At 51.6% G+C, this 13,758-nt stretch overlaps 1 protein-coding gene across 2 annotated transcripts in view; it reads left to right on the forward strand.

The window, feature by feature from the left end:
* ERICH1 (glutamate rich 1) overlaps positions 1 to 13,758 on the forward strand; it is a 43,400-nt gene that overhangs the window by 25,889 nt on the left and 3,753 nt on the right. The window contains exons 4-9 of one of the 2 annotated variants that reach the window (XM_069464633.1): positions 1,040 to 1,501; positions 3,903 to 4,097; positions 7,183 to 7,481; positions 7,814 to 7,917; positions 8,055 to 8,220; positions 10,435 to 11,659. In XM_069464633.1, the coding sequence (XP_069320734.1) occupies positions 1,040 to 1,501; positions 3,903 to 4,097; positions 7,183 to 7,256 (731 nt within the window). In that variant the 3' untranslated portion in view covers positions 7,257 to 7,481; positions 7,814 to 7,917; positions 8,055 to 8,220; positions 10,435 to 11,659. Of the gene's footprint in view, positions 1 to 1,036; positions 1,502 to 3,902; positions 4,098 to 7,182; positions 7,544 to 7,813; positions 7,918 to 8,054; positions 8,221 to 10,434; positions 11,660 to 13,758 lie in introns of those variants that run through there. The other variant, XM_069464632.1, reaches the window with a different exon arrangement.

The following is a 13,758-nucleotide window of genomic DNA, read 5'->3' on the forward strand; positions in this document are numbered from 1 at the left end:
TTCCATAGATTTCATGTACATTATTTAATCTTGGTTTCTCACAATCCGTGATGGGGTGATTGCAGCTCAGAAAAATAGAACGAGAACTTCCTAGAAGTGAGAATGGCCCGAGAACCGGGCCCCGACGCGGGCCGGTGGCGAGCTTTGCTGCTCCAGCCCTGCTCAGGCAGCGCCCAGAGAGCCCAGGCCGGCGGTGGTGCAGAGGGTGCGGCTCTGCTGTGGTGTGGACCGGAGCAGGGTTCAGGGTCCTGTGCCCTCGAGTGCGAGTGCTGTGCTCTGTCTCCGGACAGCCCCGCCCGGTGCCAGTTGTTCGCTGGAGACCTTGGCGTGCGGGTGACGTGGCCCTTGCCAGCGTCCTCGCTGCTTGGGGGTGTGGCTGTGCCGCGGGCCATGCGTGACGAGACCTGCCCTCCCTCCCGCCACGTGCTGCTGCTCCCGGCTCCTGAGGATCTGTCCTCGGCGACACCGCCGTAGTGGTCTGGGATCGGCCGTGGTTACCCTTGGGGCGTTTCTGCCCGAGAGCCGTTGTCACCGTCCCCCAGCACAGCATCCGCTTGCTTTGCTGAAGCAGCCACTTCTGTCACCCGGGAGCCCAGCTTCATCCTCTCGTCCAGCCTGGCCTTTTGCTGACTCGGGTGTGCAGGCCGTCGTCAGCAGGGACTTAGAGTAAACTGTAGAAACATGAGAAATACGGTTTTCTTTCCCAGATCCTGGGAATGAAGTTTTACCCCCCGTAAAACTGCAGCAACCCTTGCAGCTTTAAAAACACACCGCATGCCATCATCCTACCACGGTGAGCGTGTGTGTAGCTGCGCGTGCGCTTTTGGAAAAGAAAGTAGGTGCTAATTTATACTGTGGCTGGTCCCAGGATCTGAGGTGGTGTAACCGCTTGACGTAAAGCTGAGAATCACCAAAGTCAGTAGTTTAAATTCTTATCCTACTAAAACTACAAGATCCTGATGGAAATTTTGCTTAGCCTAATATGTCTGTTATGGTTCTGTTGTACTGCAAATCGTTGTATTTGAATTGTTTTTAGCAGATCAGGATCTTCACGATCAACCAAAGAGAAGAAGAGTCAGAAAGCGTAAGTCAAAGAGACATCCCAGCAGTGTTCGTGGGGAACGGGCAGAATCAGAGGAACCGCAGAGTCTTTCGCAAGAAAAATCACAGCCACCGCATGCAGGTGGCCCCACAATGAGCAAAAATAAAAAAAGGAAACTCAAAAAGAAGCAGCAGATTAGAAGGAAGAGAGCAGCCGGCTTGGCAGCGAAGGCCTCCGCCATCAGCTTCACGTACCAGCCCGCGGGCAGCGGCAGCGACCTGGAGGCCGGCCACACCGGCGGGGAGGTGGTCACAGGCGCCCGGGAGGGAGGCGCCACTGACGCCAGCGAGGAAGACGGCGGCACAGACGCCAGCGAGGAAGACGTTGAAATTACCAGTGAAAAGACTGACAGCATCCTGAATTTTTTGAAGTCAACACAAGAAATTTATTTTTACGATGGTACGTTTTTTTACTGCTTTTCTTTTGCATTGCAGCATGCACTTAAAAATGTGCAGAGAAACACATATAGTAAAGTATGTAAAGGTTTAAAACATAAAACACATTAAGATATTCAAAGTAAATAATAGATTTAAGGCAAAAATGAGAATATTTAAATCCTTTCCCCCCACGGCCTGGCCTGGCGCCCTGTGTATGGCGTGTTGGGAGAAACAGCAGCCACCCCAGCAGAGCTGCGGCTCCAGGTGAGGGCTGGGCTCCTGCGCTGGGGTCAGAGCTGGGGCTGTGCTGGTGTCCTCGGCTGCGCCTCCAGGTCGAAGGTGAGTCGGACTGGAGGTTTGGGAGAGCTCGCGTTGGCTCTCACGGCTGAGCGAGAAGCGCAGTCTCCCTGCAGGGCGCGTTTCATTCTCCTGCACACGTACCTGATGCGAGGTTTCCGGAAACATTCCTGAGCAGCGGTTTGCACTGACACGCATGAAAGGTACAGTGGATCTGATCTCACGGGGGACAGTGTATTCGTGTCCCACATTGGGGACGACTGACCGGGGCCTAGAGGGAAGTGAGTGCCCACCCGGCCAGCGTGGCTGCCGAGAGCAGACGCCCTCAACACAAGCCACTTCCTGCTGCGAAGGCGCCGTTAGCAGGTTCGGGGGAACGTGGCAGGGTAGTAGGTGCCAGTTGCAGCAGGACATTGGGCAGCGTCCTCCTGAGCACGACCCAGAAACACTGGCCGGGCAGGCGTTGTAGTCTGGGAAGTAACCAACCGACTTAAACAGTGACAGGCCGGGCGCGGTGGCTCACGCCTGTAATCCTAGCACTCTGGGAGGCCGAGGTGGGTGGATCGCTCAAGGTCAGGAGTTCGAGACCAGCCTGAGCAAGAGCGAGACCCCATCTCTACTAAAAATAGAAAGAAATTATATGGACAACTAAAATATATATAGAAAAAATTAGCCGGGCATGGTGGTGCATGCCTGTAGTCCCAGCTACTCGGGAGGCTGAGGCAGTAGGATCACTTGAGCTCAGGAGTTTGAGGTTGCTGTGAGCTAGGCTGACGTCACGGCACTCACTCTAGCCCGGGCAACAAAGTGAGACTCTGTCTCAAAAAAAACAGTGATACGAAAATACAACTCACGGGGGTCAGTTTTAACCAAGACGGTTGCAGGTGACTTTGACCCTTTGCCCTTTAGCGTGCTCACCGGCAGTTTGTGTTAACAGAAATAAAATATAACGTAAAAACCCGAAAGCCACAGGGGCAGCCCCACTAACCCGTGCAGAACTGTGCCCACTAACCCGTGCAGAACTGCGCGGGAGGATCTCGGTGGATTTCTGTTCCGCGAGCAACAGCTGGTGGCACAGTCATGCCAAGAATAGCCAGAGCCTTTGTCAGCCTCGCAGGCGGGGGAGGCAGAGAGCGCGGGGCCGGGGCTGGTGAGAATGGGGCTCTTTGGGCGGACGTGCCCTGCACCGGGTCTCCCTGGACGCCTCGGCCAGAGCCTGAGGCTGTGGGGTGGGGGACGAGGAGCACAGCACAGGGTCTCTGAACACCGCAGCGCCTCTCAGCCCCTCGAAGTGCTGAGCAGAGAGCCCGGGGTCCCCATCCTTCGCCAGGCGTGCACCCCCGCCCATCTGCCTGGCAGAGCCCTCTCCCGAGGAAAATGCTATCATCCAAGACCCCCCCAACTTTTTATACATATTAGTAAAAATTTAGCAGCCGTGCCAGAAACAGGACCATAGATCCAAAGGCCAGGAGGCAGCAGAGCCTCGGGGGTGGGAGGTGTTGCTGCTACCAGGCAGGCCTAAAATAGGGACAGAATGGAGGGGAAGATGGAAAATTGCAGAATTTCACCAGATAAGTTGAGTCTATTAAGGTAATTTGGTCGAAATTCTAGGCCTGAGAAAAATGCTCACTGAAGTTCAGGCTCAGATGAGTGAGCAGCAGATGAGGTTTAGCCCGAGAGAGAATTGGCGCCTGGGAAGACAGGACAAAGGAAGTCCCAGAGTGAGAGGTGTGAGAGAGGCCGGGATCACAGGAGTGGAGCCCTGCGAGCAGGCGCACTCCGTCCTCCCTCCCTCTGCCTCGCCCCCGACCCCGGGGCCGGGAGAGGGGGTCCCCGACGCAGAGCCGGCCAGCCCCAAGCAGGTTGAACGCAGCACAGTCAAACTGCAGAAAACCAGGGGTGAAAAAGGCACCCGAGGAAAAAAGACGGCGCTCAGACAGCGGGATCTGCTGGTCCGTTTCCATCCAAGTTCTGTCCCCACCACCTCTCCCAGCAGCTCTGTCTATGCAGACGTCTCACTCTACGGGGAAATAGGTTTGAGGGTCTCCTCAGGAGATGAAAGGTTATCTTTAGTTTATAAAAACACAAATAAGACTCTATTTCTAAGTGATACTGACTTTATTTAGGTGTCTCCAGAGATCCGGATTCAGCTGTGTGTGTGGAAACCTCGGAGGAGCTTCTCAGCCAGCTCGCGAGCCGCCGCCTGCCGCCCTCGGACGTGTTCATCCTGGACCACATGAAGACGCTGCTGCTCCTGCAGGACACGGAGGGGCTGAAGAGCGCCCTGGACGTGTTCCCGGCGCACTGCACGCTGCCTCCCGGTAAGTGCCGCACGAGCATTCGTTGCCTTCCTCAGACACTCTCGTCCAGGTTTGCCTCTGAAACACGCCCAGCAAAGCAGTAACGAGTGGGAAAATACAAGGGCGTACATATGGCCTGGGAGAGTAGAGCCCCGCAGAGAAATAGGTTTCTCTTATCTCTGCTCAGTGTAAAAATATTTCACATGATATATGCAGAAATGCATGTGCAATCTAATTTTCCAGACTTGTGAGCTACCAGCTCTTAGAGCCAAATTCTCCCAAGTTTAAATAGAAGTGGAAGAACTCCTCTCTCCTCCTCCCGCTGGGTTGGTGGGAGGCACGTCTCTTCTGTCCCAGTTGTCTGGGACCTCACTGAAGCCCTGCGGCTGGAAAGAGCACTGAGCAAGGACGGTGACTTTCCGGCTGTTGCGCCCTCAGCCTTGCTGGCTGCCGTCCGCGCAGAGTGCTGGGGCCGGGCCAGTGTGCTCACGTCTTCCCGTGCCGTGTGCGGGGCTGCGGGTCGCGGTGAGACCTGCAGACTGGAAAGCCAGGCTTTCCCTGAGGCCACGTCACCCGCACGCCTGAGCCAGCGTGGTTGCCGGGCCAAACTGTGTGGCGCATGCGCGGTTTCCACCCTCGGAACCTCCACTGTAGAGGCTGACGGCCACTCGAGTTCCGTGACCACAGAGCAGTTGCCGTGTGGCCCCAGTGCCGTGAGCAGGTGACCGCAGGGCCGGGCCGCGGGGACCTGCCCTACAGGTGCACTGCTCAGGGGAGAGGCAGGTGGGGACTCCGCCCTGGTGCTTATGCCCTGACTCAGGAGCCAGACACGCGGCAGGAAGGCGTGAAACGTGTGAGGATCTCGCAGAGATGAGGCTCCAGGGGGAGCACGGAGTGAGGGGTGTTCTTGTTGCCGAGGGGACGGGAAGAGCCGGGGAGGCTGGAGCCCGGGGAGCCGGCCTGGAGCGGCAGCGGTGGGGCCCCGGTGGGCGCAGGCTTCTGTGCAGGGAGAAGTGGGAGGCTGCTCTGGGCTGCTGTGCTGACCCTGTCCGAGTGGCCTGCAGCTGGGAGGGGTGGCCAAGGTCCCCGGGGACCACGGGGGGACAGCTGTAGGGTTTGCTGACTGCCAGGCGGGACGTGGGAGCCACGGAGAGAACCGAGTTGCCAAACGGGGAAGGGACAGTCAGAAGGAGGTTTGGGGTGAGGCCCCCAGAGCTAAGGGTGGGCGGGGCTTGGCCAGGCACCGGGCATTCAGGCAGGTGAGGCTCGCGGTGGCCGGCGGGCACCTGGGAAGAGCCACCTGGGGTGGGGCACGGGGGGAGAGGGGTCGGAGAGGTCAGGAGGGGCCGGACGGGGGCAGTGGGCGAGTCCTCTCAGAATGAGGCACGTGCCTGGAGAAGGGTGGGTGTGGCCGCGGAGACCTCGGGGACCAGCCCACAGGTTTTCCGTGGTCGTCAGCCTGTCACAGTAAGAGTTTAGCAAACCTAGATTCCCATGACAGCGTCTTATCCCACACTGCAAAAAGGCCAATTTCGTTAAGTCAAACTACTACGAGATTTTTGTGAGAGATGAAAATAAGCCATTTGAAATTTTGGATTTTAAAGTATTGAAATTTTTCGTCTGTTTCCGGCACTCGAGACTGTTACTGTGCAGCGTCTGAAACGCGGCAGGCAGATCCCGACAGCTGCTGGGGACGCAGCCGGATCCCCGACATCGACGTCACTGCACAAGTGTTGGCCACAGGGACACTTGCTGTGAGCAGTCGATAGCTCCCAGCGTACGAACCCGCGTTCTGTACGGGCGGATTCCCTCTGAGTGCATGCAGGCCGTGCGCTTAAAGTTCTATGTCAGGGAGAAATAAAATTTTGTGAAATAAAATTGTATGAACAGTGAAGCTTTGTTTTCAAATACTGTATTTGTCTGATGCAGATTTGGCCTGTGTAACTTTGTGAAATCAAGTTTTCTCTTTCAAAGTTTAATTAGCAGCTGTGCCCCTCATGTCTGGGATCTGTGTGGGCATCTCGCAGCAGGTAGAGGGCGGCTCCTACCTGTTGTGTCTCCTCCCTGGCTCAGCGGTCACCTCTCCTGGGTGGTGGATGCTCCACTGAGGGAGGACGTGGACGGCTTGCACAGAGGTGCTCCTGCAGCCTTAGGGCACGGCCCTGCGCCGGGAAACTGCCCGGCCTCACAGCTGCCTGTCCGTTTTGTCCTGTGCACGTTACCATCCGTGTGAGCTCCCGTTCACTGAACTTTTGTCAGGCCCCAGGCACTGAGGTGTGTGGGAATCCCACGTTTCGTCCTCGGTGTGGGGTTAAGTTCTTGTTGTCCTGACTGTTGAGGCAACTTGCTGTGGGTGGGGTCACGCCTGCCTGGGACAATCATGGACGTGAGTTTATGGGGGGCCAGGCCCCTCTCTGGCAGCACCCCGACCTCTGCGTGCAGCCCGGGCAGCAGCTCCAATGCCCGGAGGTCCCGGCCTGGCCGGCCGCGGCCGCGGCGTCTGCACGCTGCTCCCTCCGGGGCTTGGCGCCTGCTCTCTGCAGTGAGTGCCGGGGGCAGCCGGTTCCAGGCACAGCATTGGAGCAGAGCCCTGACACGCGGGAAAACCACGTGTGAGGAGTCCCTGCTCACGGCCGTGATCCTGCCAGGGCACCGCAGAGGTTAGCAGTGGTGTCGCGACAGGCGCCCCCTGGACACGCGCGCTTGGCGTCCTGCTCGGGCTCCCCTTTTCCATCACTCACCGTGGACACTACTTCTGTGTCCTGCGGATCTCAGTGTGTATGTGGTTTTCTTCAGATCAGACCTGAAGCCTGTGACGCCCGTCCCACGGCATCAGGAGGTTCAGGTCCGCGGGGACCGCGAGCCTCTGGCTCACACCTGGTGGGACGCGCCCGCCCAGGAGCATCGCCGCCATGTTGGTCTCCTGAGTGGCCCGCGCGTGCGGTTCACCACCGTCAACGTCATTTCACACCAAAGTTCTATTTTATGGGATCATTTCAGGGTTTACTTTGCGCCCATAGGCTAATTATCTACAAAATAATTTATGATTTTCCTTTTGTCTTTGTTTTACTTTGTATTTTGTTTGTTTTTGTTTTTTGTTTTCCAGACCATGCCAGAGTAATCTCAGCTTTCTTTAATTACTGGATCACAAATATCCTTCCTGAGAAAAACAGTGAATAAAATCAGACTGTCTCTTTAAGAAGAAGAATATTTAACAAGAGAATGTGAGAGACTGTATGAAATGGGCTCAGAGTTGATCCTTATGGACAAAAGAGATTAAATTCTCAATATTTTCTGTGTGACCCAAATCCTGCGAACTTTGAAGATGTTTCTGCCATATTGTTTAGTCATGTGCTTGTACATGATGTCTGAGACGTCATCTGAGGCTTTAGATGAGAAATTGGGGTAAAATTCAAACTTTTCACTTATTTGCAGTTGCATGTCTTAAATTACTATGTAAAACTTGATTCTTTTTTTCTAACTCTTACAAGAATCAAAAATGGATATTCTACTAAGTTAAATAAACTATATAGTTTGAAGCTCTTACATATTTTTATAAAGTTTTAAATCACCTTGTGTCTGAAAGTCTCTGTTTTAAGAATGTTTTGTGAGTATTAACTCCTTCCAGTTTAAGTAGTTTGATTGTATTTAATAGCAGGACTTCTTTTTTCCTTTTCACTAGTTTGAGAATAACATCAATAACCTGTTTTTCCTGTTTGGTCTTTCCTCTCTGTCAGGCAAGCAGCCCCTGGTTTTTAGTATTACTGAGTTTAGAAGCATCAGTCGGTGCAGCGTTTTAGGAGGACGTTGTCTCTGTCCATGAAAGTAGCGGTTTGTTGCGGTAAGTACACGTAAAATTCACCGTCTCAGCCTTGTTCGGGTGTGCGAGTCGGTGGCATTGGTGTGTTCACCACGTGGGCCGTGGTCACCTCTGGCTCCTCGCGTGTGGGCCTCATGCGCTCCCCTCCGTCTGTGCAGGGATGCTGTGGGTGCTGCTGCCGGGACGGCCCTGCACACGGCTCCATGGACCTTGTCTGCGTCCTTCATGGGGGCAGTTCCCACTGGTACAGAAGCCCTTGACGGCACGTCGGTGCTCTTGGAATGGCAACGTCCCCACGCAGGATCCCAGCGCCAGGCACGAGAGGTGAGCCCTGCCCAGCAGCGCCACGCTCACCTGAACACCTGAGCAAACTCCCCGTGCCTTTGAGGCTCAGTTTCCTAATCTGCAAAACCAGAATAATATTAACCATCTTAGAGTCACAGATGGGCTGAGTCAGAGAATTGGCACAAATCGCTTTTCTTGTGAGGATTTGCTCACTGTGTGCTCTCTGTCTCTGCCTCTGCCTCTCTGTCTCTGAATCTGGTTGTCTGTCCTTCTCTGTCTCTTTGTCTCTGCCTCTGTCTCTCTGAGTCTCTGTCTCACTGTCTCTGTCTCTCTCTGTCTCTCTCTTCACTAGTACTCTCTCCAGCCCTGGCTTTGTTTTCAACTCCAGTTCTCAGATGATGGGTTGCGGTCTCTGTATGTCAGTTTCAAATTCATGGGGAATGCCATGACCCCGCCAGTCTGGCTCAGTCCAGCCCTGACTCCAACAGCTGCGGCCAGAAGAGCCAGTCATGGGAGAACTCTGGGCTCTGCTCAGCCTCCAGCACGGCTGCGAGAGCATCTCTGGGACAGCCTGGCGGACAGGAGCTGGTTTCAGTAAATGCCAGTCCACACACTCCCTCTTACCCTACGTTCATCCTACCAAATAAATACAGAAATTGAACACTGCAAAGTGTGTTCCAGACAACACTGGGATATGGGGAAACCTCAGTGAATCACTCGGGCTACACTTTTCAGGATATTAAATTTCTTTAATTTGTACATTCAGTTTAATATTCAGAACTCACGGGCCGGATGTGGTGGCTCAAGCCTGTAATCCTAGGACTCTGGGAGGCCAAGGCAGGAGGATCGCTCGAGATCAGGAGTTCGAGACCAGTCTGAGCAAGAGCGACACCCCGTCTCTCCTAAAAATAGAAAGAAATTATCTGGCCAACTAAAAATATATATAGAAAAAATTAGCCGGGCATAGTGGGGCATGCCTGTAGTCCCAGCTACTCGGGAGGCTGAAGCAGAAGGATCGGTTGAGCCCAGGACTTTGAGGTTGCTGTGAGCTAGGCTGATGCCATGGCACTCTAGCCCAGGCAATAGAGCGAGATTCTGCCTCTCAAAAAATAAAAAAAACTGCTTTCCACAAAACATTAATCCACAGGCCTAATTAGGTTACCTATCAGGGCAACTAAAGTCTGCCCTGTTTGAGCAAGTTCCAGTTTCATCAGAGGAAATTTAGATCTAGCTGTTGTTTACTGACTGGTGAGTTTGTGTCTCCATCTCATGGATAGAGTTCTAGGGTAAAGTCTATTAGAACTTTGTGTGTGTGAGAGTATATGTTTAGGTATGTTTTGTGTCTGTCCATATATTACATGTTTCTGCTTACATGGTTCTGGACTGGCTTAAAAACAAAGGCAGCGCTTATAAATTAAACCCAAACGGTTCACGTGAATTTAGTAATCTTTGGTAAATAAGCTGGGTTATTATTTTCAAAAAAAAGGGTATCATTAGTAAAGTAATAGCAAAAACAGTTTCAAAATATCAGCATGCATTTGTTTTTGCCTGGGTTTTAGTGGACATTTTTATGTTCTTGAGGTGTCAAGATTTGACATAAAGGTTATAAAAGTATAAACTCAGCCAAAGACAAAATGTGTGATTTTTGATAAGTAAAGTAAATTTAATATTTGGTCTAATTGTGAACTAACATAAAATTTTAAGGCCAACCCCCGGCCGAAGGGCTGATTTAATGGACCGCCTAGTGGCCAAAGGAATATCCTAAAACTAAATTGCCTGCCAGGAAGAGGGAGGTCAGACAGGTCTCATCATGCCCCCCTCCCTTCTTGGGGACAGCGTTTGTAGTCCATTATGAAGCCTAAGGGTATGCAAGACAAACCTACAGGCCCTCAATTTACACAACAAATCTATGTCTCCTGGCTTATACTATGATAAACAGCAACTATGTTAAAACATTTTAAGCCTTTAGAAAAAGCTTAAAGTCTTTAACCAATTGTAAGCCAAAGAATCTTTAAACCCACCTATAACCCGTAAGACCCGCTTGGAGATGCCCTACCTTTCGGCCCAAATAAACGTATGATTCTCACGTATCGATTTATGATTTTACTGTGACCCCTGTGTCCCTGAAATGTATAAAACCAAACGGTAACCCAGCCACAGCGCGTCCACCTGCTCAAGGCCACTTGGGCGTGGCTCCGAGTCACGATGCTCAAATTTCGCTAATAGTACATCTCTTTAAAATCTTTTACACAGTTTGGTTTCTTTTCTGTTGACAAGACTGACAACCGCACGTGGGGTTCAGAGAAGACTCAGAACGGCCAAGGAGCACCCAGAACTCACCACCAGGTATCGGCATGGCCCTTTTGGGCCCTCTGACTCCGAGCTTCTCCTTTGGTGGAACCGGTAAGTCCTCCTGAGCTCCGGACCTCCCGTTTTGGGTTGATGGTCTCGGTTTACTGTGAGCTGGTTCTTTTCCGAGGAATTGTTGTTGGGGATCCTAACTTAGATTTGGAGGTGCATTCTGAAGGGTCTTCTCCGTTGTCTCTTTATCCTAACATGACTCTCAATTGGCTTTGGTGTGCACTTTTGAAAGAGGAAGCTGAACTGTCTTGTTGGCAGATGAATGAGAGACTGAGTTCCTCAGCTCCGAAGAGAAGGGGCATCTTACTCCTCCCAGCCTTGGCAGCCACCGGGCGACCGGGGTCCCCGAGTGGGAGTTGCCTGGGGCGAGTCCCCGAGGCGCGAGTGGCCCTATAGGGAACCCCCCCAACACGTTAATTAAAAGAAGGCTCTTCCAGGAAACGCATATAAGAGCTGATCACTCGGCGTTTGGAGCCCTCGCGGAGGTACTAGACCTCCAAGAGAGAAACCTGGCACAAGTGAGAGGGTGGGACCGCCTCAGCGCCCCAGCCCATAAGCAGCACACCGATCCACGACACCAAACCCTGTAGTGTACAGTTCGGTTGCTTCTTTGAAAGAAAGAAAAAAATGGGAAATCCTTTACAGTTGAGGAAAGACAAGGAGAATGACCCCTCATTGGGCACCCCAGTTGGTTTGTGGTGCCTCTACTTGCAAGTAGGTTTGTAGAAAGATTGAAAGGAGTGCCAGGGTTTCTCCAGGGCTCCAGCTTTAAGGGCCAAACCAAAGTGTGATTCCCGAGTACTGATTTCTGACTTTACCTGTGACCCCTGTCTCCCTGAAATGTGTAAAACCAAACGCTAACCCAGCCACGGCACGTCCACCTGCTCAAGGCCTCTTGGGCGTGGCTGCGGGTCAGGATGCTCAAATGTGGCTCAGAATAAATCTCTTTAAAATCATTTTACAGAGTTTGGTTCCTTCTCCGTTGCCGAGATTGGCGCCCAGACGTGGGGCTCAGAGAAGACTCAGGACCGCCGAAGGAGCAGCCCGAACTCGGCACCAGGTACCACCGTGGCCCTTTTGGGCCCTCCGACTCCGAGCTTCTCCTTTGGTGGAACCGGTAAGTCCTGAGCTCCAGACCTCCCGTTTTTGGTTGATGGTCTCGGTTTACTGTGAGCTGGTTCTTTTCCGAGGAATTGTTGTTGGGGATCCTAACTTAGATTTGGAGGTGCATTCTGAAGGGTCTTCTCCGTTGTCTCGTTATCCTCAAATGACTCTCAATTGGCTTTTGTGTGCATTTTTGAAAGAGGAAGCTGAACTGTTTTGTTGGCAGATGAATGAGAGACTGAGATCCTCAGCTCCGAAGAGAAGGGGCATCTTACTCCTCCCAGCCTTGGCAGCCCCGGGCGACCGGGGTCCCCGAGTGGGAGTTGCCTGGGGCGAGTCCCCGAGGCGCGAGTGGCCCTATAGGGAACCCTCCAACACGTTAATTAAAAGAAGGCTCTTCCAGGAAACGCATATAAGAGCTGATCACTCGGCGTTTGGAGCCCTCGCGGAGGTACTAGACCTCCAAGAGAGAAACCTGGCACAAGTGAGAGGGTGGGACCGCCTCAGCGCCCCAGCCCATAAGCAGCACACCGATCCACGACACCAAACCCTGTAGTGTACAGTTCGGTTGCTTCTTTGAAAGAAAGAAAACAATGGGAAATCCTTTACAGTTGAGGAAAGACAAGGAGAATGACCCCTCATTGGGCACCCCAGTTCCTTTCTGGTACCTCTACTTGCAGGTAGTTTTGTAGAAAGATTCAAAGGCGTGCCGGGGTTTTTCCAGTGCTCCGGCTGGTTCTAGTTAATTCTTGTGCGCAAGTTTTTACGAGAGGGCAAATTACATGGAGGAGAATTCAGAGCTGAAATGGTCGGCCTACCACTATAGAGTTAAAATGTCTCAAGCCATTTCTCTCTCTCTTCTTTTCTGGCTACTCTCAAACCTGCTAACTTTTTCTCTTGATATTAAGATAACTCGTTGTTTACGGTATTTACAGTGGAAAGGCTACCTGGAGATCCTGCTGCCAGTTCTAGCTAAAATGCAAACATTAAAAACTCATTTTAAACTGAAGGGGGAAAAAAAAAAAAAAAGGGTAAAGGTTCTTTTAAAATCAAGCTGCCATGGAAACTGCTTTCCCCAAAACTTTCATCCGCAGGCCTAATTAGGTTACCTATCAGGGCACCTAAAGTTTGCCCTGTTTGAGCAAGTTCCAGTTTCATCAGAGGAAATTTAGATCCAGCTGTCGTTTACTGACTCGTGAGTTTGTGTCTCCATCTCATGGATAGAGTTCTAGGGTAAAGTGTATTAGAACTTTGTGTGTGTGAGAGTATATATGTTTAGGTGTGTTTTGTGTCTGTACATATATTACATGTTTGTGCTTACATGGTTCCGGACTGGCTGAAAAATAAGGCAGCACTTATAAATTAAACCCAAACGGTTCACGTGAATTTAGTAATCTTTGGTAAATTAGCTGGGTTATTATTTTAAAAAGAAAAAGAAAAAAAAAAAAGACACAAGAGCAAGGACACAGACCAATGGAACACAATCGAGAATCCAGATATAAAACCGTCCTCCTGTAGCCATCCAATCTTTGACAAAACAGACAGAAACATACTCTGGGGAAAAGAATCCTTATTCAATAGATGGTGCCGGGAAAACTGGATAGGCACAGGTAGAAGACTGCAACAGGCCCCACACCTGTCACCTCTCAGAAAAGTCAAATCACAGTGGATAACAGGCTGAAAGCTCAGGAGTGAAACTGTTAGAATTCTAGAAGAAAATGTGGGAAAGACTCTTATAGACATTGGCCTAGGCAAAGAATTTATGAAGTGGACCCCAAAGGCAATCACGGCAACAACAAAAATAAATGAATGGGACCTGATTAAATTAAAAAGCTGCTTCACGGCCAAGGAAACTGTCACCAGAGTAAATAGACAACCTACAGAGTGGGAAAAAATGTTTGCCTGCTACACATCCGATAAAGGACTGATAACTACCATCTCTTTAGAACTCGGGAAAATCAGCAAGGAAAAATCAAACCACCCTATCCAAACGTGGGCAAAGGACATGAACCGAAACTTTTCAAAAGAAGACAGAACGATGGCCAACACGCCTATGAGTAAAATGCTCCACATCTCTAACCATCAGGGAAATGCACATCAAGACCACAGTGA

Source organism: Eulemur rufifrons, unplaced genomic scaffold (assembly GCF_041146395.1).
Source record: "Eulemur rufifrons isolate Redbay unplaced genomic scaffold, OSU_ERuf_1 scaffold_81, whole genome shotgun sequence".
NCBI classification, from domain to species: domain Eukaryota; kingdom Metazoa; phylum Chordata; class Mammalia; order Primates; family Lemuridae; genus Eulemur; species Eulemur rufifrons.